We start from the raw sequence: 27488 nt of genomic DNA, 5'->3' as shown, positions 1-27488 counted from the left end.
GGAAGCAATGGCCTCTTCTGAGGGAATAGGACATGGTTACCTATATCAGGAAGAATTGCAAAACAGAATTAGCAGTGTTCTTTGCTAGTAGAATAGGGGTCAACAGTTTTTATGAAAGCGTCTGGTGGATTTAGTGGTACATGCCTGTAATCCCAGCATGATAGGAGGATCACTGCAAGTTAGAACCATCTTGGCCTCCATAACGTGTGTCAGACCAGCTAGCGCTATAGTCAGGCCACGTTTCAGACAAACAAATAAGACATGTCGTTCTTATGGAAGATTCTGAAAGGTTAGTTGGGAAAGTGACATTTCCCCTGGATCCTGAAAGATAGGTGTTCAAAAGACAGATAAGAGCATTGCACAAAGTCTGTGAGTAAAGGTCTCAGAGCCTAGGGCCCAAGTGATATCTACTGTTATAGACCCATTGATTAAGAGTAATGAGGAAGGTTTTGGGTCTTATACTTGTGCAGAGGGTACCCTTGGACCGTATTGTTCCTTTTTGAACATAATTAAGTTTGAATTTTGAAGTGTTTTCCATTTCATTTACTTTTCTTTTTTGAGACAGGGTTTCTCTATCCTGGCTGTCTTGTGTCCAGCACACTGGGTCTTGCTAGGTAGGCCAGGCTGCTGAGATATGAAGTCCTTGGGGTCTTTGGGACTTTGCCCCTTTGGTGCTTGACTTAACAGTTGTCCATTGTTCCTAGCCGAAAAGTCTTTTCTCTCTCATTTGTTGTTTGCTTGGTGTTGAGATGGGGTCTCATATATAAGCAGGCTGGCCTCAGTCTCAAAGATCTACTGCTTCCCCTTCTAAGTGCTAGGATTAAAGCCCTGTAGCAGCATACCTGCCTGAAAGACTCTAAGAATAGAGTACAGACCTGAGAATAGAGATTTCCCCTTTAAAAGTCAATTGTTATTTTGTAACTCAAATTTGTCTTAACTCAGGATCCTCCTGCCTCAGCCTTTGAATACTGGGATTATAGTCTTGTTCTACCATGCCAGGCTTGAAAAGCTTTAAGTAGAACAGCAGGGTCACCTATACCTTAGACTGAGCCAACTGGATTGCTGTCTGGGCAATAGTTTAGACAAAGTAACAGTAGAAAGAATGAATCCAAATAGGAAGCTACTGTAGCAGCATGAACAAATCCTGAACAGTCTGCTTTGCGCCGATGATAGAGTGGAGAAAGAGAGCTAGTGCTTAATACAGAGTCTCAGAGGAAGAGTCACAAGCCTTGGGTATTCATTGTATGGAATGCATTCTGAGTTGGGGAGAGGAGTGAATGAGGCAGACGTCAAAGGTCACCACCAAATGAGTGCAAAGAGATTGCACTCAGAGAAAGCCTCTAATCCTCTGGGGGCGGGTGAGGGGGGCGGAGGAAAAGGAGGGGCGGCCAGAGGACAAAGGAAGTAGTTTGAAGCATAGAGAAGGAAGAAACCCCAGAAGCCAGGTGGCAACACAGAAGCCCCGCCCCCGGCTAGACCCCGCCCCGGGCCCGCCTTTCCTTCCTCTTCTCACCCACCCCCCAGTTGCGACTCATCCTCCTGGGCGGGGAGAGGTGGCAGTCGAGTCCTCCCATATCCCAGCAGGCAGTGCAGTCTGGAGACTCTGACAAAGGAGCAGGGAGCAGTCGCAGCTGCTTTCCGAGGAGCCAGTGTTGCTGAGGTGAGAGTCCCTCAATGTCCCGTCACCCACTTTCTCTGACTTGCGGGGAAGACATGGAACTTACATGGCTGAGACCTCCCCCTCCGGTGTAGACAATGCCAGTACCCGTAGCCAGAGCTTGGCTCTGTGACTGACAGCAGGGCTGTTCAGTGCCGGGCTAAGGTGGGTGGCGGGGACCGGGCAGCGGGTCCACCGTTCTTGGACTGTTGGTGGCCCTTCTGCAGGGTCTCCAGGGCCAGCAGAGTTGTGTAGCTACCCCTGCCTAGACGAAGGCAGCCTCCGAAACCTCCCGCTGCCTGCCCGACAAGAGTTCAGTTGCCTTGGGGATGCAGCTCTAGGGACAACTCTTTGGCGGACATTGCCTGGAGGGCTGTGGGAGGGAAGTCAGTCGACTACCTAGTTTGGGATGACCCTGTCCTCGCCCTTCCTGCAGTTCAGCCGTTCCCCCCCGCGAGCAACTGGACGGAAACGGGGCGGGGGGCGACCGGAGCCAGGCGTCCCAGGATGGCTTTGCCTGAAGGGGCATGAAGGAAAGTAGAGAGACTGGGAGGGAGGGTGGTTGGTGGTCGAAGCAAGTATCTTCTTGGAATTACATAGGGGAGAAAGGAGGTAAGTGGCCTGTATCCTTACCCCTCCCTGGACCTCTGCACAGATCCTGATGGTTGCACCAGCTGCTCAGCTGTAAACAGGCTCACATGACCAGTTTCACATGGAGCCGGGTAGTGTGGAGATAGGGCTGTAAAGGCTGGGCCCCAAGCAGGTGGGGCTGGTCTTAGGCAGGAAGGTTTTAGCCCCTCCCTAGACCTCAGCCCTTAATCTTCTGCTGTTTCCCTCTGGGGAAAGTAACTGACATTTGTCTTTCTCTCACTGAAGTAGCATTGCTGTGCTAGTAGAATGGAAGGAAAGTTCACTTGGGAAAGCCACAGGGCAAGTAAGAAGTGCAAAGGGTCCTAGTATTTTGTCCTTTAAGGACATTTTAAGAGAAAGTAACCCTGAAAAAAAGTTCAAGTTCCTAAATTTTGCCTAAAAGGCAGTCCTGTTCTATTGGAACACTTTTTGTTTTTAATGTGAATTCCAGACAGGAGAAAGTCTACTCTTTTCGGGAAAGGCACACATGGGATTTAATACATTCTTAGTGACGAAAATCTTGTCCACACTTCCTGTAAGTATTAGGAAAGCTCTTTGTGTATAAAATACTACAGTCAGGAAATTGAGTAAGGAGTAGACAGCCAGCTTTTCAATTACACGTATATTTCATATATTTGGTATAGATCGGTGGTAAGTTTGGAGAACAGGAAACATGGCCAAATGTGTCTTTAAAATTTTTCAGTCCGTATTCTCAAACAGGATGTGAGATTAAACTGGTTTTTGAGGGATATGTAGAACTCACAGTGCAATAGAGGTTTCCTGCCGTGCCAGGACACTTGAAATTTTCGAATTTTTCAAATTTAAAGGGGGTTTTGGTAGACCCCCTTTACATGTAGTACACACTTGAGTGTAATGTGCAATATTCTATAGTAGAGTACTAATAGGCAAAGGCATGTTTAGTCTCAGATATTTTATATTTTTTCTCATAGAGGATTTACATGCAAATTCACCATCTGAAAACATAAAACAAACTACAAAAGCCATCCCATTCCTTCCTTAAGCCTAATAAAGACACTCACTGGGCTGAATGTATTGGCATAGCCCTTTAATTCCAGTACTCAGGTGGCAGAAGTAGGAAGGTGAATTTCTGTGAGTTCTAGGCTAGCCAGGTCTACATAGTGAGATGTCTCAAAATATTGCTACCCTCCTCCAACCTTTAAAAAAATGGTTCAAGATAAGATGGATAGTCTCTGGAGTTCTGCATGTGAGTTCCAGGACAGCCAGAGCTACATACATACATACATATATAAGCACATGACATGTATGCACACACAAAAGCAAAAAGAGAGGGTTTAAGATAGAAAATTGAGAACATTTTAATCTTCCCTAAAAGCAAAGAAGATAATGAGTGATATTGTAAAGGCTGTCTTGTCACCCCTTAACTGTCTGGAGAATCTTTACTTACAATAAATATATTAAGCGATTTATTTCTTAAATGTTCTAGATTTCCTCATCTTTATTATGAGGATTTGTTTTAATCTCTATGGACCTCAGTAGCTCTCAGGCTACCAAAGAGTATACAGTTTGGATGGGGGTGGGGAAAGGAGTTGAGACAGTCTTACTATGAATCCTCGGCTAGCCTGGAACTCATTATGTAGCTCAGGCCTGCTTCAAAGTCTAGACAGTTTGTCTGTCACAGGCTTCCAAATGTTGGGGATACAGGTGTGAGGCACCATGCCTGTAAAGTGTGCAATTTTTGACAGATAACTACTTTTGGACAAATGTGTTGGCCAAGTAAAGCAAGAGGTAGCTATGTAGAATCATGATAGAAATGCAAGTTGTATCCTGGAAGAGTCTCTTGGCAAGTGGCTCTATGGGATTTGGGGGCCTGCCTAGTCTACATTGTGAGTACCAGACCACCTGGGTTACATACTGAAACTCTTGTCTCAAACAAACAAACAAAAAAAGATTCTCAGGAGGTAAACTAGTCATTTAGGTTGACCTGTACCTGTCTTGCTTTTCATCAGGTAATTGAAGATGGCCCCAGCTAAATCATACCTCCCAAATTAGAAATAACAGCTCTGCTAGGCTCTCTTGACCTTCAGGGTGTAGCCCAAAGTCTAATTCTTTCAGTTCAGTTCAAGCTTCTTCTAGAATTAAGCGGGTTCTGCGATTTTAGTGATTGGGATGGGTAACTTCACGTTGACCCAGGCCTGGCTTTGATCACCTGAACCAGTGCTTGGATTTCAGCTTTTTCAGAACTTGTTTGTGTCAACACATCCTGATACCATCAGTCTTAGATTGGTTCTTGCCAACTAAACTCACAGAAAATGTGAATATGTTAATATGTCAACCTACTGGCTTACAATGAGTGGCAGAAAAGCCAAGTATACCAGAAGGGTCATGTCTAAACTAAGAGAACCTTTGCTCTTGACTTTAAAGAACCACATAGGAATTGCTTCCTCCTCCTTTTTTCTTGGGTCTATTGATTGATAGATTCAACAGGATGACAGCTTTTATGTAAAATCCACTGCAGTGACACATTTGTATGACTGCACTTTAGTCACCTGATTGACCTTTGGTCACTGAAAACATCTCTTACATCTGACTCCATTCCTACTGCCTTAGCCTCTGCTTACATCATCTTCTCAAACCATAGTCACCCAACAATTTTTTTTTCCTTGTAAGCACCTTCAGAGAGTCGATGGCCACCACTCACCTCCAAACTCATCAGGTCACTGTCTGCTCCTTAAAAGCCTTCGAGGTTTCACATTGCCTGGGCCAGTAGCTCTGGAAGTTGGTGAATCTGAGCATTACCCAGAAAGCTTGCTAAAAACAGGGCCAGACCCTACTCCTACCATTCTTGATTCAGTAGGTCTAGGGCAAGAATTAAAATTCTATTTCTGACAAGCTTCAAGCATATGAAAATTAGTTTATGACCATCCACAATCTACCTCCAACTTACCTTCCCATTCTCACTTGTTACTTTGCCTATGCATATTGGAATCATGTGCAGTGCCAATACACATTGTGGGTATCCCTTTTATGCCTCTGCAGTCTTTTTGCAATTCACTACCTCCCACTCCTGGTGTAGGCTGCCTTTTTATGCTAAAAACAAAACAAAACAAAACAAAAAAACAAAAAAAAACCCCACTGTGTCAACTGACATTTCAATGTATGTCCTAATATCTCAATACCATATTCTATACTTGCTGTATGGTTGTTTTCTTTTCTTTTTCTTTCCTTTCTTTTTTTCCTTCTTTTTTGCTAGGCTAGGGTTCTGAAGGGTGAAAATAGTGTTTTGATCTTTTCCATAGTTCCTGGTATATATTTTATATATGTCTAAGTATATGATGAATAAATTATAAAGATTGTTATTTTGTTTTGACTTAGGGTCACTATAGAACCCTGGCTGACCTGGTACTAGCTATGTAGATCACGGTAGCTTCTGATACAGAAATCCTCTTGCCTCTACCTCCCTGAGTCCTGGGCTTAAAGATGTGTTCCACCAAGACTGAAATTAAAGACTTAAAAACTCTACGTGCTACATGTAGCAGCATACATATTTTTACAGTGAATTAATACAGATTTTTTTTGCACATCTTGTAATAACAAAGGATACTAGACTGTTTTAAATTGTGGAAATAATTCCTTTATGAAAAACAGGGAAAGATGGTTTTTACAGGGTATTTTGGTGTGCTTGTGTGTTGGGGGGTGTTCTTTTGTTTTTGTTTTGAGATAGGATCTCACAATATAGGCTTGGCTGACCTAGAACTCACTGTGTAGACCATGCTGCCCTCTAATATAAAGCTGCTTGTCTTTGCTTCTTGAGTTCCGGAATTAGAAGAGTATACTTTCACACCCAGCAGTTTTTTTGTGTTTTTGTTTGTTTGATTAATTGTTTGAGACAGGGTCTTGCTATATAACTCTGGCTGGTCATTGTGTAGACCAGGCTGACCACAAACTTGTAGTAACCCATCTATATCTGCCAAGTGCTGGGATTGCAGGCATGTGCTACCACACCTAGACATATAGTTACAAAAAGACCTTTCTATAAGACAATCCTTTTTGTGTGGTACTTGATCATGTCCTGTGTTTTATGCATGCTAGGCAAGTTCTCTACCACCAAGCTACACCCCATCCTTTTTAAAGGTTTTGTTTGCGTGTGTGTGTGTGTGTGTGTGTGTGTGTGTGTGTGTGTGTGTATTTGCTTTTTTGAGACAAGGTTTCAAGTCCAGGGAACTCACTATGTAGCATATCCTTAAACTCACCATTCTTCTCCCCCAGCATTAGTGTTTGGACTATACATTTATATCACTAGTTTTGCTTATTTTGGGGACAGGATCTTACTTTGTAGCCATGGTTGGCCTGAAGAGCTATGTAAACCAGGGTAACCTTGAACCCATGGAGTTTTACTTGTCTGTGCATCTCAAGTTCTGGGATTATAGGCATTATACACCATACCTAGGCTCTAATTCTATTTTGTTATGGGTCCTCGCTATGTAGCCAGACTGTCCTTAAACCTGTGGTCTTCCTATCTCAGCTTCCTGCAATGCTAGAATTATAGGCTCATCCCACTGCTCCTGACAAGGGTGCTCTTTTAAAACCATGTGCTACTCAAATTTTATTTTTTGAATGTGGATCAGTTTATCACTCTGCATGTTTTGTAGTAGTCAGCTCCACCAGAAAGATAACACAAACCAAAAACCTAAAGGAGTTACCCATTCTTGAATAATGGACATTAAAATGTAAAATGAGCATTATGATATAATTTGTGGCATAGGTGATCAAACATTAAGAACTCTAACAGATGGTGCTGGAATTCATACTTTGTTGCTAGGTTTTCAACATGAAGGAGAAAGGGCTTTTATACTAGAGTCTAAAGCAGTAAAATTTATTACTCTTACCTAATTTGCATTTTCTTGGTTTTTAGTACCCGGTGGTGGAGGACTAAGATAGCTCCTGTACTGAGATAAAAGTAAAGGAGGGGCTGAGAAACAGAATCAGTATCTAACGCCAGAGAAAAGTGCGGAGTTTAAGTAGCTGGTCCTCTGTGGCTACGCAGATGGGTTAGTAATTCCCATGGGGGCTCCATTTTCCTAAAAGGGGACGGGGAGAATACACTTCAATATAGTTTCCTTGCTTGCTAAATGATAGTCCCGGTGTTCTAAATCTATAGTGTTGAAGTCTATAGAAACTCCCCTGCTCATTCCAGAGTCTTGTCTTATCCTTTCTCTGTTCAATGCAAAGTGAGGAAAACAGCAAATGATCCCAACTGTGGGCAAGGAGCTTCTTTGGACCAACAGCAGATCTGGTGGCATCCACCAGTGATCCCTGCATTCAGAAGGCAGGAGCAGGAAGACCTGTAGTTTGAACCTAGCATGGGCTAGATAGCAAACCCCTGCCTCAGACAAGCAGGATAAAACACCCAGTGTTTACATTGCATCCTGTGGGAGAGCAGTTTTAAATCAGTCACAAGGTGGTGTGTACACATAAGGTTTTCTTTCTAATTTTAATTAGGAATGAATGTTCTGTACTTTCAGGGAGAGGGTCAAAGACTAGGCACTTTCCCACATCTTTTCACAGCAGGACTGCCTGCCTTTATGGTCAGGGGCATGTTGGAGCCTCATGGTTTATAAACACTGCTGGCCCAGATTGACTCAGAGGCAACGGAAGGGAAGCAGAAGGCAGGGGTAGGGCCTTCTAATTGAGATGCTGAGGAAATAAATACTATAAAGGATATGAGTAGACAATATATTTCTGTCCCTAATGCCCTGTGCAAGTCTGGGAAAATATCTTTTTTTAAAAAAGATTTATTTATTTATTATATGTAAGTACACTGTAGCTGTCTTCAGACACTCCAGAAGAGGGCATCAGGTTTTGTTAAGGATGGTTGTGAGCCACCATGTGGTTGCTGGGATTTGAACTCAGGACCTTCGGAAGAGCAGTCGTGCTCTTAACCACTGAGCGATCTCGCCAGCCCTGGGAAAATGTCTTAACCTGGGTCTGCTTTTCTTATCTGTGAGATGCGAACACACTTTGACTTGATGCACACTAGACTTTTGGACAACTTCATAAAACTGATGTGCCTTAAGGATTTTGTTGTTGTTGTTTACACCAGCTTAGTATATAATCTTTCCTCTGGATTTTGCACTTAGTTATTTTGTAATATGAAGTAGGGCAAAGAGAAAGTGTTCGTCTCCCAGAAACCCAGCAGTCACAGGTGAGGGTTGTGCTTCTGGCTGTTTGATGGCAAAGCTAAGGCTCCTCTGCCGACCTGGTGCTAATTCTTCCCTTATCAGCCCCGGTTGGAGTTGAGGAGGCAACTTCTATCTTAGCCAAGATAAGTGATGAATAGGGAAAAGGATAATGAATAGAAGCAGCAGACTGCCCAAAAGCGATTAAACCCTCCTTTAATGTTGACAAGGGCCTGTTTGTGGTTCCTGGGGCAAGAAGTACATCTTTAACTCTCAAAGAGAGAGAAAGCCTCAGGATGCAAGGATAAAACTTTCTTCTACACCTTTAGTCCAAGCTAATAACAATCCTACTCTGACCTGTGCCAACTAAATTCTCCTTAAAGTTAGAACTGAGGCACTTGTCTGCGTGGTCAATTTTGACTTCATAGTAAGATTTGTGAGCTGTCTCATTCATGTTCCTTTTTTTGTAAGATAGTCTCATCATTCTGTAGTCCTCCTGCCTCGGTTTCCCTACTGGGATGGCCTTTGCCACAATACCTGGCTTAAAGGGTTTGAAAAGTGTTTTAGTATTTGTTTATTTGTTTGAGGTGGGGGTGTCATGTAACCCATGCTAGTCCCGGAACTCCCTGTGTAGCTGAGGCTGGCTTTGAATGCCTGATCTTCTTGCCCCGGGCCTCTGAAATGCTGGGATGTTAGGCATGTATCATCACACCCCAGGGTATCTTTCATGCTCTTATCTTTCCTTTTCTTTCTTTTTTCTTTCTTTTTTTTTTTCTTTTTTTGGTTTTTCGAGACAGGGTTTCTCTGTGTAGCCCTGGCTATCCTGGAACTCACTCTGTAGACCAGGCTGGCCTTGAACTCAAATCCACCTGCCTCTGCCTCCCGAGTGCTGGGATTAAAGGCGTGCACCACCACTGTGCCCGCTTGCTTATCTTTCCTTTTCATACAAGGGATAATAGTATATGCTTCACACAGTGCTCCTTGCTTTTCTCAGTTCTGTTTGGGGATGGGGAAAAACATGCTGGAGATTGAACCTGGACCCTACAACTGAGCTTTATCCTCAGCCCACACCTTCTTGCTTGTGGCTATTGCCTTAGTTCTTACTAGGGATTGGCCCTGCACACATTCTAGGCAAGTGTTCTATCACTAGCCTAGAGCCCGGTCCACTTTTGATACAGAGTCTAAGTATCTAGGCAAATCTTGAGTTTGAGAACATCCTGTTCTAACTTCCTAAGTAGCCAGGATTATTGGCCTTGGACTATGTCACCAGCTCCGGGTTTATTTTTCATTGGGAGGCTCTATACATGTCCAGCTTACATAAAGAGCGTTCTCTATTGTTTTGACAGGTATCTTGTATCCCAAAGAATAGATATTCCATGCTTTAATAAATCCCCTATTAATGGGGAGCTGGGCTGTTTCCGTTCTTTTGCTATGAACAACTGGCTTATATTGAGTACCAAGGCCTTTTTAGCAAGCTTCACATAAATCATTTCTTTTACTCCTCGGCACTTCATACAAAAGCTTTCACATATAAAAGTTCACACACATAACTTCACACACGGTGGTGGTGGAGAAGGGTGATGAGGATGGTAAATGTTCCAGAAATATTCAAAAAGTAAAATCTGTGGCTCTGAGGATATGAGTGTCTCATCCTAGCAGAATGCTAGTTGTTCTACTGTATATCCCCACCAGTAATATAATAATATGCTTGATTTCTCTAACCACGTGCTACAAAGTTATCAAGTTATTTTGTTTATGGCTTCGCTTCTTCTTCTTCTTTTTTTTTTTTTAACAAATCCAATATCCTTTAAAATGTATCCTAACATGGCTTTAGTTTATATTTCTCTTGTGAGGTTAAATGGCTTTTTGTAAGCCAAGTCCCTTTCCTATAAAAAAAAAATTGCTTTTTTGTGTGTGACAAGCTCTCATGTAGTCCAGGCTGGTAAGTTGGTCTCAAAATTGCTATATGCATAAGGCTAAGTTTGAACTTCTGACGCTCTTGCATCTGTTTCCCAAGTTTTTAGATTACAGGCCAGCCATTATACTTCATGTAGCTAAATTTGTCAATATTTCTGGGATTTAGTTTTATGTCGTTGTTAGCCTGAGAGGATTTTTAATTTTTTTTCCCTATGGTTCCTTCTGTTTTAATGGCTTTTCTTCCCCTTTTAAAAGTCAAAGTTTTAATTTGTTTGGAATTGGCCATGGTTTAGGAAATAAATGCTTAATTCAACTTTATTATTTTCTAGATGGCTCCCTAGCTTGACCAATACTGGTTACGTCTTCTATAAATCAGAGCTGCTACCTCTTAATCATAAACTCCTTCCCTCAGAACCAGGTTTTACAATTGAGTCAGAGCATATCACTTAATGATGTCAAATTTGGATCTTCCTAATAGCCAAGTTTCTTAAGAATCAAATTATAGAGCTTCTTGTTTTCTTTAAATAAATAAAAAAAAATAGAAAACTTCTAAGAGTATATTATCCAAATAGAAATTTATGTGACTTAGAGCAAAAGAAAGGAATTCAAAGCCCTGTGTGGTGGCTTATTCCTGAAGTCTTAGTACTTGGGAGGCTGATGCAGAATTGCTGTGCAATTGGAAAGAGATACCCTGTCAAGAAAAAAGGGGGAAGGATCTGGGGGGAGTAGCAGAGAAGAATGGACAACGATGAAAAATAAATCAGAGAAAATGTGTTAAATAGAATAACTGAAGTCAGATGCTTTTCTCAATATTTCTTCTCTTGTGGAAGTATTTTTGTATAGTGGAAAGAATACTGGTGTAGAAGGCAGGAAACCTGATGATGTTGTTTTGATATTTGTTTGCTTGTCCATTTCAGACTGGAATAGGGAACACTTAGCACTTAGTATAATCCAAGCAGCAAGACTTTATCAGTCACTCAGTCTTCGTAGTTAGTGTAAGTCTGGGCAATCTGTTGTCAATTCTACAAACATTATATATTGTTACTCATGAAAATGTCAACAGATAGTCAGCTTATTGAAAACCAAACACAGGAACAAATCCAACATTGCCATGCTCCAAAGTAGTGGCTAGAGAGTTGATGGATTATCTGAGGCAGCCTGGACTTCTGTGCCTTTGCATATACATCGCTCTTGGTCTGCATGCCCTCCTCCTAATGCTTGTGTGTACACTTTCTTGGTTTTCTCTTTTTGAGACAAGGTCTGTGGTCCAGCCCAGGATAGCTTCCAATTGTGGATTCTCTTGCTTCTACCTTCAAACGCCTGAGACTTACAGGTATACAACAGAACACCTTACGTCCAGAGTTGAATTTCTTTTATTTTTTTCCTTTTCTTTACTACTACTACTACTACTACTACTACTACTACTACTTCTACTTCTACTTCTACTTCTACTTCTACTTCTACTTCTACTTCTACTTCTACTTCTACTTCTACTTCTACTTCTACTTCTACTTCTACTTCTACTTCTACTTCTTCTTCTTCTTCTTCTTCTTCTTCTTCTTCTTCTTCTTCTTCTTCTTCTTTTAAAGACAGGGTCTTTATGTAGCCCTTCCTGGCCTAGAACCTGCTATGATTGTAGTCCAGGCTAGCCTCAAAATCAGAGAACCACCTGCTTGTGCCCTCTGAGTGCTGAGATTAAAGGTATGAACCACCACACCCCAGCTTAGAGTTGACTATCTTGCTGGCAAGCCCTGTGCATGACTTCCATCTACATTTTCACATATGATGGTATTATATCCTCTTTTGGTGAAAGTTCAGAGAGTCTCAGAAAGGATCAGAGCCCTGGCAGTCAATAAAACTAAATAATGGATTCATTGGTTATACTCCCTTTTACGTAATGGTTTAGAGCCTATTTTAAAAGTATGTTGTGCTGGGCAGTGGTGGTGCATGCCTTTAATCCCAGCACTTGGGAGGCAAAAGCAGGCTGATTTCGAGGAGTTCGAGGCCAGCCTGGTGTACAGGGTGAGTTCCAGTACAGCCAGGGCTATACAGAGAAACCTGTCTCGAAAAAATAAAGTATGTTGTACAGAGTGGAAGCTAAATACTTTTTCTGAGTGTGTTAGACTTCTCACTTTGTTGGGGTTGGTTGGTTCTAGAGATAAGAGCTTCAGTATGATGCCCAAATGACCTTCAAACTTCCAAGCAGTCCTTTCCCCCTAGGCTCCCAAGTACAAGTACAAATTTCCATCGCCATAGCTAGCCCAATTTTGCATTTTGGGGGCATGGTTTCTGGGGATTGAGCCATCAAAGTTATTTTTGAATTTTGTTCTTCCTTTTCAGAAGCATAGTCTCATGTCACTAATGTTGGCCTCAAACTTTCTCTGTAGCAAAGGATGATTTAATCCTCTTGCCTCTGCCCCTTCCATGCTGAGATTATAGGCATATGTCTCCATAGCAGGTTTTATGCAAAGCTGGGAATTGGACCCAGTGTTTTGCGAATGCTAGGCAGGCGCTCCACCAATGGAGCCACATCCTCAGACCATGTATTGTTATGCTAAATAAGGAGGTTTGCGAAATAAGAATATTGATTCCAGTGAGGTTAGCAAATAAAAACAGAAACATACGTTAGAACAAGCAGACTTCTGCCTGCTACAACTACCTGGAACCCGTTCAAGAACCCCAGAAGGAATCCAAAACAGCCTCCGAAGTTGGAAAAGGCCCAGCTCTCATGAAGACGCTGTAAGGACATTCGGGTGGAGGAAAGGTGCCACATGTGCCAAAGAGCACTGAGTGATTTCAAATTTTCAAAGAAAACTGAGCACTTCTTAGCAAGTATCATTCTTTTAGCTCCCAGATGTCTTGATGTTTCAGTAAGAAAAAAAAAGTCTCCCTCATATTTCCACAGAGTACTACTAAAAATATCATTAACATCGGTGTAAAAGTGATTCTTAAGTTTTTCTACAAGAAATAATGGAATTTTTTAGTTTTTTTTAAAAAGAGACTTTATATTTTAGTGTGTGTGTGTGTGTGGGGGGGTGCCTAATGAGGCCAAAAGAGGACATCAGATCCCCTGTAGCTAAAAGCTACAGGTAGTTAGTTGTGAGTCATTTAATATGGGTTGGGTTCTAGAAACTAAACACTGGTCCTCTAAAAGAGCAGGAAGTACTCTTAATAGCTGAGCCATCTCTCCAGACCCAAGGTTGGTCCCCAGCACTCACACAGACCACCTGTAGCTCCAGGTCCATGGGAGAGCCTGTCCTCTGAAGACATCCTTATGTATGTAGATAGACAGACACACAGATACACACACACACACACACACACACACACACACACGTACACACATGGGGAGGGGTGGGGCTGGAGAGATGACTGTTCTTGATCCTCTTGAGAGATGATCCTGATTCAATTCCCAGCACCCATGGCAGCACACAGCTATGTAGAACTATGTAGCCTTGGCTGTCATGGAACTCACAAGAGATGTACCTGAATCCTTCTGAGTGTTGGATTAAAGTCATGTGCCACCACACCTAGACTGCTTTTATTTGTTTGTTCATTTGTTCAGTCAGTCAGTGAGTCATTCTTTCTCTCTGTCTCTGTTTCTCTCTGTCTCTGTCTTTGTGTGTGTGTGCATATGTTTTCATACATATGTGAGTGTGAGTGTGCCACAGTGGGTGTGTGGGAGTCAGGACAGCTTGCCTGGCCCATTAGTTATTGCCTTCCACCCCGTGGGACTTGTGGATGGAATGTGGGTCATCAGACCTGGCCTGGAACCAAGCATCTGCTCCACTTCGCTGTCTTGCTGGTCCCCAAACATGCTTTGTTTGTTTTCGTGGAGTGACCATAGATTTCGGAAAATCCGTATCATGCAGTTTCTTTTTCTCATTTCTAGATTGCCAAAATGCTTTGGAGTTTTTAACTGAATCTAAGAAAGTCCAAACTAGATTTGAGACTGTAAAGCCAGAAGCTGCAGCAAGTGGGATCCAGTGCCAATGCATCAACAAAAAAGACAACCAGAGTTAGTGGAAGGGAATCTTCCTGTCTTTGTGTTTCCCACGGAGCTAATATTTTATGCAGATGATCAGTCAACACATAAACAAGTGTTGACTCTGTACAATCCCTATGAGTTTGCCTTAAAGTTCAAAGGTGAGTCTCCTAGCTTATGAAGTTTTGACTTGTTCCTCCAAAGTTTCGATTTCATCACACTAATGGTCATTGTGACTTTTTCTTTCAGTTTTGTGTACGACTCCAAATAAGTATGTTGTCGTTGATGCTGCCGGTGCAGTGAAGCCACAGTGCTGTGTGGATATGTAAGTCGGGGTCATGTCCTGGTAGTGCATTCTCAGTGTGGATTTGTATATGTTCACTTTAAAGTGCTCCCTTCTCAAAGCTACTCGTAAGCAGGCGCTTCTGTGCTTCTTGATTTGGGGCTCAACATTTATCAAAATTTGAGCTGTTTCTGAAAGAATAAGGCAATCAAATACTTACAACAATTTGTGCCAGGATTTTTTTTAAAATAATTCCCCATTGTTCTTATGTAGGCAGTGATGTGTCTAGTCAAGTTCTGGCTTATTCCTTTAAATTTCTGCAGCTATGATAGAGAATTTAGATTTCTTTGAGGCATCCTGCTGTTATAGTGACATTTGTGAAACAAATACTACTACATTCTGGAACAACAGTGTAAGATCATCTGAAATGATTCAGCTAATGAGCCTGGAATTGACTCTAAACAGGAAGCAAGTGTGTAACTACTCATCTGGAAAAGGTTAGCGGAGTGCTTCCAGATAATTTCATTTTAGAGTGTCAGATGAACGATTGTTTGCTCAAGCTGTTCATATTTAATTTTTACTTTAGAACTGGGTCTGACCAGATGAATCCACTGGCCAGCCCTTAATTTAAGCTACCAAGTCAGCTATATTTGTTAAAGTTTTCTGTGAGAAGCAGAGTTTTCTCCTCTGCTCAAAGCCATAGACCAGGGGTTCACAGCCTATGGGTCGCAGCCTCTTTGGCAAACCCCTATCTCTAAAAAATATTTGCATTATGATTTGTTATGAAAAAAAATAAAAAATCAGTAATGAAGTCGCAATGAATGTTATGGTTGGGGGTCAGCACAACATAAGGAACTGTAGTAAAGGGTTGTAGCATTAGGAAGGCTGAGGACCACTGCCATAGATTATGTCTTTTAAAAACATGTTTTTGCACATTGTTTTGGGTTGTCATCCAGTACACAGTAAGCAAGGACTATTCCAAAGAAATGCAGACTTACCAAAAGAACGCATTACCCTTGACCTAATTGTTTTGCATTTCCTAAGAAGAATCAGGCACAATAAAGTGAAGGTTTCTTACTTCAATAATAGTAACAATAGGAATTTGTTACATGTCTGTGAGGAAGAAACTATTTTATGTGTTTCAATTTAGAAAAGAAATCTTTAACAGATGGACAGGAAAGAATTCACTGCCAAAGGCAACTTTCTTTATCATCGTTTTACCGAAGACTTTGATTCTGAGAAGCCATAAATCAATAGTAGACTGCTTGCTTGCTTAGCATGTTGAGGCCTTGGGTTCAATCCTCAGCCACATCCACACAGAAAATATTTTATTGTATGTTTTGACTATATGTGTTCATCTAATATTTCACAGTTGTTCACTTTCTTTCTTAGGCTATAAGACAATTTTTCCCCCTGGTGTCATTAGCAAATTTTGAGTATTTGGTTATAGTCAGCAAGATTTTTTTACCCATTTGGAATATTTTGATGCTTTCTGCTTGATAGACCCCAGAAACCTAAGCAGATTTTGATTTTATGATTGTTGTTGTCATTATCATTATTTTATTATTTTGTTTTCAGTGTGATTCGTCATAGAGATGTTCGATCCTGTCACTATGGTGTGATAGACAAATTCCGCCTCCAGGTTTCTGAACAAAGCCAGAGGAAGGCCTTGGGAAGGAAAGAGGTTATTGCCACCCTTCTCCCATCTGCTAAAGAACAACAGAAGGAAGAGGAGGAGAAGAGAATAAAGGAACACTTAACCGAGAGTGTGTTCTTTGAGCAGTCATGTCAACCAGGTAGTGTTGATTTTATAGCCCCTTAACGACTCTTTAGACATTTCCAACTTTAATCATAGAGCTGCAGCTAACACCTCACATGATAGTGACATTAAACCTAGGCAGCAAAGTGGAGCTTGGAGAAACAGGGGCCTGAAATACAGCCAGAGACTGGCCATTGGCCTTCAGGGAAGAAAGGAGCACTCACTACCTTAGGTAGCAGGAGTAGACAGTTGCCATCCTAGGCATATATCGCCAATCTATAGATAGATAGACTTAAAGAATGCAGGTACCATACTTTACAATACCAGTACAGTTTAACAATTATGTGCTATGGTTTCTATGACTTTCCTATATCCTTTCTCATTTAATTAGTTTGAAGGAGGAGAGAAATTCATTTTGGCAATAGGCCAAGCTTAGTGTGCTATTCATATTATTTTGAAAAAAAAATCTCATTAAAGTTGAAGTTAATTAAACTAAGTAGATTATAATATCCCCTGGGGGCTATTAATTGACTCCCTCTCCACTCCTCATTTCCTTCCAGCTTAGCCACTGAGAATCGTTGTGATCTATACTTTCAACAGTGACACTTTCCTCAACTCCACCTTTCAGACTTCCTTCCTCCTTCCTCCCGACTTGGAACTGTTGTCCTCTGGTCCTGTTGGAAGGGAGGAGAGAGAGAATTTTCCATAGAGAAACAAAGGCCTGTCTCTGAACCCGAACCTGAAGTGTATAGTTAGGAGCGGGGGCACATGCCAGTAATCCCAGCATGCTAGAGGCTGAAGCAGGAGGATTGCCATGTGACTCTCTCAAAACAGAGAAGAGGCGAGGGAAATGGCTCAACAGTAGAGTATGTGCCTGGCTTGAGCAAGGCCCCAAGTTCCATCCCTAACACAAATGAAGAAAAAAACATCTTGTAAATATGGTACACATAGGAAATTAAAATAAGCTAAAACTTTTAAAAGTAAATTAAAGACAAAAAGGAAAAGTGTTGAAGCATATGAATCCATAGCTCGTCTTCACATGTGTATTATGAGAAGGCAGGAAGTGCTAGCTCTGCTGTGGCCCTGCAGTCTTTCCAGTCCATGCAGGGAGGGTCTAGACTTTCTGCTTAATGCTAGAACTATGGACTAGGCCTCAGTGTCCTAGCAGAAATATTCACTGACAGGGCCTCCGTTTTCTCTTCAGTGAGAGAGAACTTTGAGGGTTAGGAGTGTAGAGTGATCCTTGGCTACATAGTGCTGGAGGCCAGCTTAGCCTAAGTGAGAACCTGCCTCAAAATTCAAAGGAGAAAAATCAAAAAAAAAAAAAAAAGAGAGAATCTCTTTGACATACATCTTGTCAAATCAATATTTTGAAGGTGTTTACTTAATGAGATAAAATATTCCCACTTGAAAATGCTTCCAGAACAAGAAAAGCCATTGAATATATTCTCTTTTTTTAAAGGATTTATTTATTATTATACTTAAGTACACTGTAGCTGTTTTCAGACACATCAGAAGAGGGCATCAGATCTCATTACGAGTGGTTGTGAGCCACTATATGGTTGCTGGGATTTGAACTCAGGACCTTCGGAAGAACAGTCAATGCTCTTACACGCTGAGCCATCTTGCCAGCCCTGAATATATTTCTCTTGGCATTTAATGAATAATCAGAAATAAAGTCCTTGGAGTTCATTTTTATATTTAAAACACAGAGATGTTTTTCAATATTTTTTAAAGATTTATTTATTGTTTTATGTGAGCACACTGTAGCTGTCTTCAGACACACCAGAAGAGGGCATCAGATCTCATTACGGGTGGTTGTGAACCACCATGTGGTTGCTGGGATTTGAACTCAGAACCTTCGGCAGAGCAGTCAGTGCTCTTAACTGCTGAGTCATCTCTCCAGCACCGTTTTTCAATTTTTATTGTAATATTATTACGTAGTTATTTTACATGTGCTGGCATTTTGCCTGCATATGTGTCTATACCCATGGAGGCAAGAAGAGCACATGAATTCCTCTGGTACTGGAGAAAGAGATGGTTGTGGGCTGCCATGTCCTGGGAACCAAATCCCTGTCCTTTGAAGAAGCAGCTAGCAGTGCCCTTAACTGCTGAGCCACCTCTCTATCCTGAACTCTATTCTTTTTATTTCTTCATTAGAAGGGTGGAAATTATCCTAAAGGGCTAAATACATATACACGCACACATGCACAGAGATACAGAGGCAGGCAGACTGACTGGCTAGGAAAATGGTTCAGTGGGTAAAACATTTGCCATACAATTGTCAGGGCCTAAGTTTGAATCTCCCAAAGCCATGTAAAAGCCAGATATAATAATGTATGTTGGCAACCTTAGTGTTCTTACAGTGAGCTGAAAGACAGAGACAGGACAGTTCATAAAGGCGTGCAGCCAGCTAGCCTGGAATATAGAATGGTTAACAGCCAAGAGATCTGTATCAAAAAGGTGAAAGGCAAAAGATTAATACCTAAGGTATCCTCTGACTTCCATGCACACAATTACACATGGGTACCTGCACTTACACAAATGCGGGCATGCACACACATACACCAAGAGCTGAATAATCACAATAGGTGTGTCTGTGTGTGCCTGTGTATGTCTATGAGTGTATCTGTGTACGGCTGGCTGGCTGTTTAAAATAGTATCTCATTCTGTAGCCCAAGCTGTCCTGAAACATATAGCAATCCTGCCTCTGTCTTCCAAGGGCAGGGATTACTGGTATGCACTACTGTACATAGATTCGTATTTTAATTACTTAATTGATTAGTTACTTAGGCTTACTTAGTTTGACTCTTTTTCTTTTTGAGACAAGGTCTCATAATGTAGCCCCAGTTGTCTTGGAACTCACTATGTAGACAGGGCTGGCCTCGGTGTGGTTAATCACCCTGCTTCTCTGGGTGCTATTTTACATGCATTTGCCACTGCTCTTAGCCTTATTTTTAGAATGAACATTAGCATCTAAAGTAGAGAGAGCTATGTAATTGTAACCTTGTTGCAGGTGGAGGAATTATAGCGAGGCTGGCACGATACATGGTGGTCTCTGTTTATGTGGAGATGCTCAGTGAGAGCAGATGCCTTTTGATCTTGCTCAGCATTAGATACACTGAATACTTATATGAAAGCATGTGGTCTCATTGGTGGGTAGGGACCTTACTTCATCTCACCACGTGCCAGTAAATACAGTGATAATAATGTTGTGTGGGGATGTAGGGATCAAGTCCATGGAGGTTTTTTTTGGGTTTTTTTTTTTCCTGAACTGAAATGTCAAACAAATTGAGATTGGTTTTCTGCTTCCCCAGGAAGTTTTAAAATGTTCTTTTCTGTAAGCTACTACTAACTTAAAGATTTCAACAAAAGGAAATTATTATAAGTAAAACAGTGCAACGTGGCTCACTGTTAACTGGAAATGGGTTGAAGGGTACAACATGAAATGTTTGGATTTTAAAATGTATGGAGAACTCCATGGAGGAGTGCACACACAGGAGGATCTTGAGTTTGAGGTCAGCCTCAAGAAATTTATACATGTAATGTATAAAAACATAAAACAGGCCAATCCTGAAGACACGTGCTTATAATCCCAGTGTTCAGAAGGCAGGCAGGCATAGAAGGTTGCTACAACTTCCTGGCTAGCCGGAGCTCCAGAGTTACATGTCGGCCCGAGAAAGAAAGCAGTGCCCTATCTACATTTTATATATTAAATTTTACATTCCTTTTTTAATGAGAAGAGCTGAGGCACATGGGTAGAGGTCAGGGGACAACTTGTAGGAATAGCTTCTCTCCTCCCACCACATGAGTGCCAAGGATGCGACTCAGTTTATCAGGCTTGGCAGCAAGCACCTGTTTTAGTCAGCCATCTCGCTGACAGTTATCCTCTTACGTAGGGAAGTCAAGCCTGGGCTACGTGAGATCCTGCCCCCAGCCCCAAACAACAAAAACCACACAGCAACAAACAAATGTTAAAAAGGAAAAAAAACAACTACAGTTTCACATACTTAACAAGTTGGGTAAGTGTTGCCTGCATATAAAAAATGGTTTTATATTTTGTGAATATTTTCATGTAACAGAAATAAAGTGTAAATTTAAGAGAAATACATAAAATATGCTTTCATAAAATATTAGGCCAGCCTATTAAAGACATATTTTAGAAGACAGCTGAATATTGGTAGATTATCTTAATTAGTTCTATCAATAATGAACTGCAAAGCCTTTGTCACACACATTTGAGCCTGTGCCTTCTGGCTTCAGAAAATTATGTTCTTTGTTATTGTTTGTAATAATAAAAACCTGAAAATAATCTGAAAGGCCACCAGTTGGGAAGTGATTAGATTATGGCTGCTTATGAGATAGTTCAGTGGTCAAGAGCACTTCCTGCTCTAACAGAATATCCCAGTTGGATGCCTAGCACCCACATGGTAACTCAGGACTGACTGTAGCTCCAGTTCCAGGGGATCTGACACCTTCTTCCCTGGCCTCCAGGGGCACCAGGCACACATGTGATGCACAGACATACACACAGGCAAGGTGTTCATATACATAAAATAAAAAGAACTAAATCTTTTGAAAAGTTGTAAGTACATTGGCAAATGGGAGAAGCAGTTATATAACATGCTATCTATGTAAAACTTATGTGCATTTTTTATCTTGGCATGTGTAAGATGTGTGTGTGCGCGCGCCTGTGTGTTTCTTATATGACATACCAGTGTAGAAATCGGTCTCCAGGTCATTCTGCCTTGTTGGAGGCAGTATATCTTGGTCACATTTCTGTTCATCAGGTCTCCCTTGGTGTTAAAATTACAGACTAGTTCTATGTAGGTTCTGGGACTTCAAAGTCCAAGCTCTCACACTTGAGACAGCAAGCACTTTATCCAGGAAGTCATCTTCCAGCCCCTAGTTTACAGGATTATGTGGGCATTTATGAAATCTGAGAGTTGCTAATAGAGCTCTCTGGAGGAAGAGATGAGGGAGGACATTTGTTTTCTAGGATTTTATTTTTACTATTTTTTTCCTCAACAAGGTTTGACTCTGTAGACCCAAGTTACTCCTGATTTCCTGGCCCCTCTATCTCCCAAGTACAATTTGGGCTGTGGGCTGCCACACCCAGCTTGAAATTCCAAGGCTAGCCTCAAAGTCACTATGAGTCTTACTAGGTATCCCAAACTTCCTGCAACTCACTATGTAACCCTCAGCCTGGCCTTGAATTTTAAGCAATCTTCCAGCCTCCGCCTCCCAATTGCTTGGATTACAGGTGTGTGCCACCACACCCAGATCTTTGAAATTATCTTCAGTCCATGGTGTAGTTGTCATTTTCCTTAAAATTAATCTTGCAACAAGTATGAATAATGGGTTTTTATTTATGCTAATGTTTCATCCCATGCAATGATTCCTAGGAAACTTGACTTTGTTTTACCTATTTGGCTTTGGTTAAGTTCAATTAAATTTCACAATAGCTAAGGTATTAATAATTTAGAAAAGTTTCACTTAATAATAGAATGAACAGCATTATTTCATTAATAAATCACAAATTGTGTAGCTCTTGGCTATAACTTTTAATGAAAGGAAGATTAGTAGGGAAAGGTACATAGTAGAAAAATGTGGTTACTGGGTGATTAGCAAAGGTTCTCTAAGAAACAGGACTGAGAGAGAAAAAGAGAGAGAGAGAGAGAGACAGAGAGAGATCTATTACATACTATAGTGTAAAATATAGATTAGTATTACTAAGAGTGGCTCGCTATAGTAGTATAATAACAATCGTTTCCTGACAGAAAAGCCAAGGAGCTGGTAGTTGTTCAATCCATGAAACTGGATGTCTCAGCTCTCGCAATCTGATGCTGGAGTCCTGAACAAGTAGATTATAATACCAGCAAAGGAATGGGTCAGGATGCATGAGCTTGCCAGCAAGAGTGAGGCAAGCAGACAGCTGTGTCAAGCTTCCACCTTCCATTCCTTTTATGTGGGCTGCTGCCAGAAAGAAGGCCTGGCCCAGGTTTAGGGTGGATTTTCTGATCTTGGTGAACAGGAATTTGGATGGGTGTCCCACCTCAAATAATCCAGAAGAAAGTTAACTCACAGTGTGCCTAACTGCTTGGGTTTTAATTACTTCCAGGTGTAGTCAAGTTGGCAACCACGATTAGCTAGCCATCACAGTGGGTTTCTTTAAAGGATGGATATATACTATAGATACACATCCAGCCTGCTTGACAAGATTTACTTTGTGTGTATGTATAGTATTGGTAGGTTTTCATGCGTGCTGGGCTCAAATTCAAGTCCTCTTGCTTTAATGCAGCATGCACTTTCCCCTGTAAATCATCTAACTCTGTATTTATTTTTGAGACAGGGCCTCACTAAGTTGTTCAAGCTGGCCTCCTAGTTTCAACATTTGAAGTGGATGGGATTACAGACTTGGGCCACCATTTCCTTTGGAATAGATGGAATTGCACGTGTGAGCCACCACGCTTTGTTGTATTTCATTTTTCATTGTAAGCATAGTCAACATGAGATAGTCTGCTATCTAGTACAGGCTGGTATTGAACTTGTGATCCTCTGACCTCAGCCTTCTGGGTGCTGGGATGATAGAACCACTACATCAGGTTCTCAACTAATTATTGGAGTTTGTTGTTGTTTGAGACAGGGCTGTACTAGGTAGGCTAGGCTGCTGTGAAACTTGCCATACATCATTCTGGCCTCAAACTCACAGAGATCCACCTGTCTCTACTTCCCAGGTGCTAGAATTAAAGGTGTGTGCCACCACGGACATTTAATATAGCTCCCATGTGGTAGAGTGTGTCTTTAGACATAGCCACAAAAATCTCATCTGCCGGAGACTTGTGTGAAGGGAACTGCAGCTCCCTTTCGGCTCTTCTTCCAGGTCCTAGAAGCCACAATTCTGATTCTATGAATTTCACTGTTTTAAATCCCCAATCTGTCCCAATTATCCCATTATAAATTGCACTTGTTATCTGTGGAGAAAGCAGTGATTATGCAGTCTACTTCTGGGGGTTGGTGTTTTTCTCTTGAGATTGCTGTGCAGATTGGGTGCTACAGCCAGCTCACTGCTGCAGCCTAGTTAGCCCGACTACCATGCCATATGTCAGTAAAGCCTGAAAGCAGAAGTCACAATGTGGGCCGTGGTTTCTGTAATACCTATTGCATTTCATATCAGTGTACGGTTGAGCCATCTTAAGCCAGGACTTGCTGGGATAAACAAGTAATCCACTGGTGTACAGGAATAAGGTGTTGAATATCCATTCGTTTCTAGCACATTCTTTTAGAACTATCTGTATGCTTTCCATTTTGTGTATGTACTAGTCCAATAGTCATGCATACGATCAAAAAAACATGCTGGGTATGGTGGCACATGCCTGTAATTCCAGCACTGGGGAGGCAGAGGCAGGTGGATCTCTGTGAGTTTAGGGCCAGCCAAGTCTACATAGCAAGTTCCAGGACAGCCAGAATTATGTGTAGAGACCAAACAAACAAATGAAATCCTTCAGGTATTTATGATACATATTTGTAAAACTGTCTTCTCCTGTAGATTGAGGAGTTTGTAATACTGTTCTTTCACTACCTCCCATAGCCATTTAAACAAGCCAGTGGAAAATGACTAAGGGTTACATGATGGAGTTCCATATGTGTGCAAGATGAAAGTCTTCATGGAATTAGAATGGTGGTGAAGACAGCCAAAACACACATGCAAAACACTGATGCATGGTGGTTACTATTTGTGACGGAACCTTTGTGTTACTCATTGGTTTTAGAAGCAAGCTTGAAGATTTTTTTATTTTTATCCTTTTTTTTATTTTTCCAAAACAGAAAACAGAGCCGTCTCTTCAGGACCTAGTTTGCTAACTGTCTTCCTGGGTGTGGTATGTATTGCGGCCCTGATGCTGCCTACTCTAGGGGATATGGAATCGCTGGTGCCTCTCTACCTCCACTTAAGTGTGAATCAAAAACTAGTGGCTGCTTATATCTTAGGTAAGGGTTTTAAAGATGCTTTGGTACTTCTTTGTAGGGGCTTGCCGATTCCTCGTGTTACAGAATATGTATGAAATACAGTTGGGCATAGACGTGTAAGTGGGAGGTGGAGAAGGAGGATTAGAGTGAGTCCGAGGCCAGCTTCCATCTTTACTGATGGTCTCCTGTCACCTGTTTGATGCCAATTCTTTCTTGAATTTGTGCTCAGGGTTCCCTGGAGTGCCTTTGGTTTTGTTGTTGTTGTTGTTGTTTTGGTTTTTGGGTTTTTTTTTTTTTTTTGGCCAGGATCTCACATAGCCCAGGCTTTCCTTGAACTCTATATAGCAGAGAATTACCTTGACCTCCTAACCTTCCTGTACTCACTTCCCTGGTACTGGGATCACAACCATGCACCATCACAATAGGCTTGCTTTTGTTTGTTTGTATGTATGTATGATGTATGTATGTATGTGTTTGTTTGTTTAATTCAGAGACAGTGTCTCCCTCCAGACCATGCTGCCTTGGAGCTTACTGTGTATCCCAGGCTAGCCCCACACTCAGCAGGAGGCCTCCTGTTTCTGCCTCCCAGGTGCTAGGATTATAGGCATGTACCATCAGGCCTGGCTTTCTGTTCTTCTGTGCCTACTCTCCTGTCTCTTCCCCTTTGACCTTACCCCTCAGACCATCCATCACATTGTTATGAGATTGATGTCCTGTTTCAGGCTCTTGATGGCTCCCTGCTCTAAAGGTCTCTGTTCCGTCCCCAAAATCCATGGGATAGAGTGGACCCCATGGCTTAGCGTTTACAACAGAGCTGTCTAACAAACCTCACTGAGCTCATCTCTGGCTAACCTGCTTTAGCCATCTTTGAACAGAGCCTGCTGAACTATTCATTGATTCTAGAAAGTATCATCTGGAATTCCGGGCCTCCTTCTAGAGTCTTGCTCATGCTGGGCCCTTTCTCGAAATGCCCGCTTTCCTTCTGAATCTTTCCTGCCCCTCTCCTGAGGTTTGGAGACAGTGTTTCTGACCCGTCCCAAGCACTCATCTGCCTTCACACTGCTCTTTTTTTTTTTTTACTCCTCCCCAACATTTAAGACTGAGAATGCAACTCAGCATGGTGGCACACACCTTTAATCCCAGCACTTGGGAGGCAAAAGCAGGTGGATCGCTGTGAGTTCAAGGCCAGGCTAGTCCACTGAGTGATTTCAGAACAGCCAGGGCTATGTAGAGAGAGAGACATCTTGTAAAAAACAACACACCAAACGAACAAAACAAGCCAGAAGTTGAAGTATGTTATTGGGTGGTTATGGTTTTATATGTGGAGTGTCTCAAGGAAACTGGGGACACTATATTGCTGTGTCTTTCTGACCTTAGGGTCCTGATACAAATAGGCGGTTGAAGCCCCTTTGGTTTTACAGACACTTAAATGGCATGTCTGCTGTTATTACAGCTGATGTGACTGGATAAAGTAGGAGGTATGTTTGATGGTGGAATTAGCTATGACCAGACATAAGTGATTTCATTAAAATCTATCCAGTGACTGCCTATTGTTGTAAATTGAATTTCTTCTGTATAATATCAACTCAATTCAAATTGACTTTTGAGCTCTTGGTAGAGTGCCTGCCTGTGGCTCTGTATTTTATCTGCTCGTTGAGTGCCAAACAACTGTTTATTGAATGGGAGATTTTATAAAATGCATTTCTCTAACTGTCCACCATTTTTTCCCTTTCAGGTCTTATCACAATGGCTATACTTAGAACATGAGCAAGGATTGAAACTGACTTCTGAAGCAAATTTATCTTAAAATATGAATGTGGACTGCCTTTTATCTCTTTCACTCCATTAACACACTACAAATTATTGAATGATTTCAAATAACTGCAAATGTATAATATATATTTTCAATTAGTCTATAATTTTATTTGAAGGACTGTATCACTTAATGTTACAGACAACAAAGATACTTCTGAGTGACACCTAGGAAATTATTTGAAGACATTCTTTTTAAATCTATACCTGTTGTGCAAATAACTTCAACGTTATTGTTCATCTTTTTTATTTTGAACTCACTTTGATAAGGGTCATGGGTCCTTCAAAGTTTTAGACCTAAATGAACAACTGACCAGCTTGAAAATATAAAATGACATTTATTGCCTAGACGCAAGCACCAACATTACTATGTAAGTCATAGATTTCCTCATCATTACAAGGAGCTGCTGTGGTGTTTCTAAGGGGAAACAGTCAGTGTGTGAGGGGTTGAAAACATAAGGTACTTACTGAGCGATCATGCTTACCCTGGACTCTTCAAAGAAGACAAGATGTATTGAAATGAGCTTGTGAACTACACAACAGACTGTGGTTCAAACAACAGGCACCTCACAGAAGTAGATTGGTTTTTCTGTTTCTAAAGAAAGGTAGGCATTTTTTTTAATTAATTGGTCCATCCTGGCTTTACTTCTGGTTAATCCTTGATGTATTAAGGAGAAAATCACTTTTTGGGTTTCTCCCAGGTCCCTTGCTTGCCTGAGTGTAAGTGACTTGCCCTGGTTAGGAATGTCAGATGACAATTAGTTTCTGAGGACATGAATTTTTTTACATTCAAACTCTTAAGCCAAGTAGAGAAAGCCCTAGATGCCCGTGTCTATTTTGTATTGGCCACTGGGATGTTTTTTAAGTTTTTATTTATTCAAATAAATTTACCAAAAAAAAAAAAAGCCCCCTAAGCACAACGACTTCCATTTCTTGATAGTGTTCTCTGCCGTCTCACATCTGTGTGTTTAACTGTTGTCACAGCAGCTGGTCTTTCTCCTCTTAGGTTTTTTATCTGAAAGCACAATGCATCGAGTCTCTTGAAAATCGAATTCTCTTTTAGCTCTTTTTATGGAATAAACTTTATGCACTGCTAATGTAGCATTCTCAAGGAATATATGTACACACAAATGTATGCCTGAAGTTGATTTTTTTTGGCAGAAAACAATACTCTGCTTGTAGAAGCTTTTTGTCTAGCATTTCATAAATCATTGTTTACCCATTTGTGGAGCAGCAATCATTCAGTGGATCATGTCTGTACATTGTGTAATGATTGAAAGGCACACTGAACTCATAAAGAAAACATGTTTGTGAAGCTC

General features: G+C 41.4%; 1 protein-coding gene across 11 annotated transcripts; it reads left to right on the top strand.

The window, feature by feature from the left end:
* The first annotated feature begins 1423 nt into the window (after positions 1 to 1423).
* Positions 1424 to 27488, top strand: Mospd1 (motile sperm domain containing 1). 11 transcript variants are annotated; one of them, XM_006541538.3, is made up of 8 exons: positions 1522 to 1660; positions 11621 to 11695; positions 14255 to 14508; positions 14597 to 14672; positions 16209 to 16426; positions 20289 to 20411; positions 24217 to 24378; positions 26093 to 27488. In XM_006541538.3, the coding sequence occupies exons 3-8, from the start codon at positions 14355 to 14357 to the stop codon at positions 26122 to 26124; spliced, it is 765 nt and encodes a 254-aa protein (XP_006541601.1). In that variant the 5' UTR covers positions 1522 to 1660; positions 11621 to 11695; positions 14255 to 14354; the 3' UTR covers positions 26125 to 27488. The 11 variants fall into 11 exon arrangements, 9 of the variants coding, with proteins under 9 accessions (XP_006541604.1, XP_006541601.1, XP_011249319.1 ...); XM_011251017.2 differs by having other exon boundaries at positions 11616 to 11695; XR_882288.2 differs by lacking the exons at positions 11621 to 11695; positions 26093 to 27488 and adding an exon at positions 22742 to 22846 and having other exon boundaries at positions 1521 to 1660; positions 24217 to 24306.

This window comes from Mus musculus, chromosome X, assembly GCF_000001635.26.
Source record: "Mus musculus strain C57BL/6J chromosome X, GRCm38.p6 C57BL/6J".
Lineage (NCBI taxonomy): Eukaryota > Metazoa > Chordata > Mammalia > Rodentia > Muridae > Mus > Mus musculus.
This window is presented reverse-complemented; position numbering and strand designations above follow the sequence as displayed.

Bases quoted from the DNA above. Each gene is read 5' to 3' on its own strand.
- Mospd1 (XM_006541538.3), top strand. From the start codon at position 14,355: ATGCATCAACAAAAAAGACAACCAGAGTTAGTGGAAGGGAATCTTCCT. The intron at 14,673-16,208 runs GTAAGTCGGGGT...TTTTGTTTTCAG, and splicing joins CCACAGTGCTGTGTGGATAT to TGTGATTCGTCATAGAGATG. The intron at 24,379-26,092 runs GTAAGGGTTTTA...TTTCCCTTTCAG, and splicing joins AGTGGCTGCTTATATCTTAG to GTCTTATCACAATGGCTATA.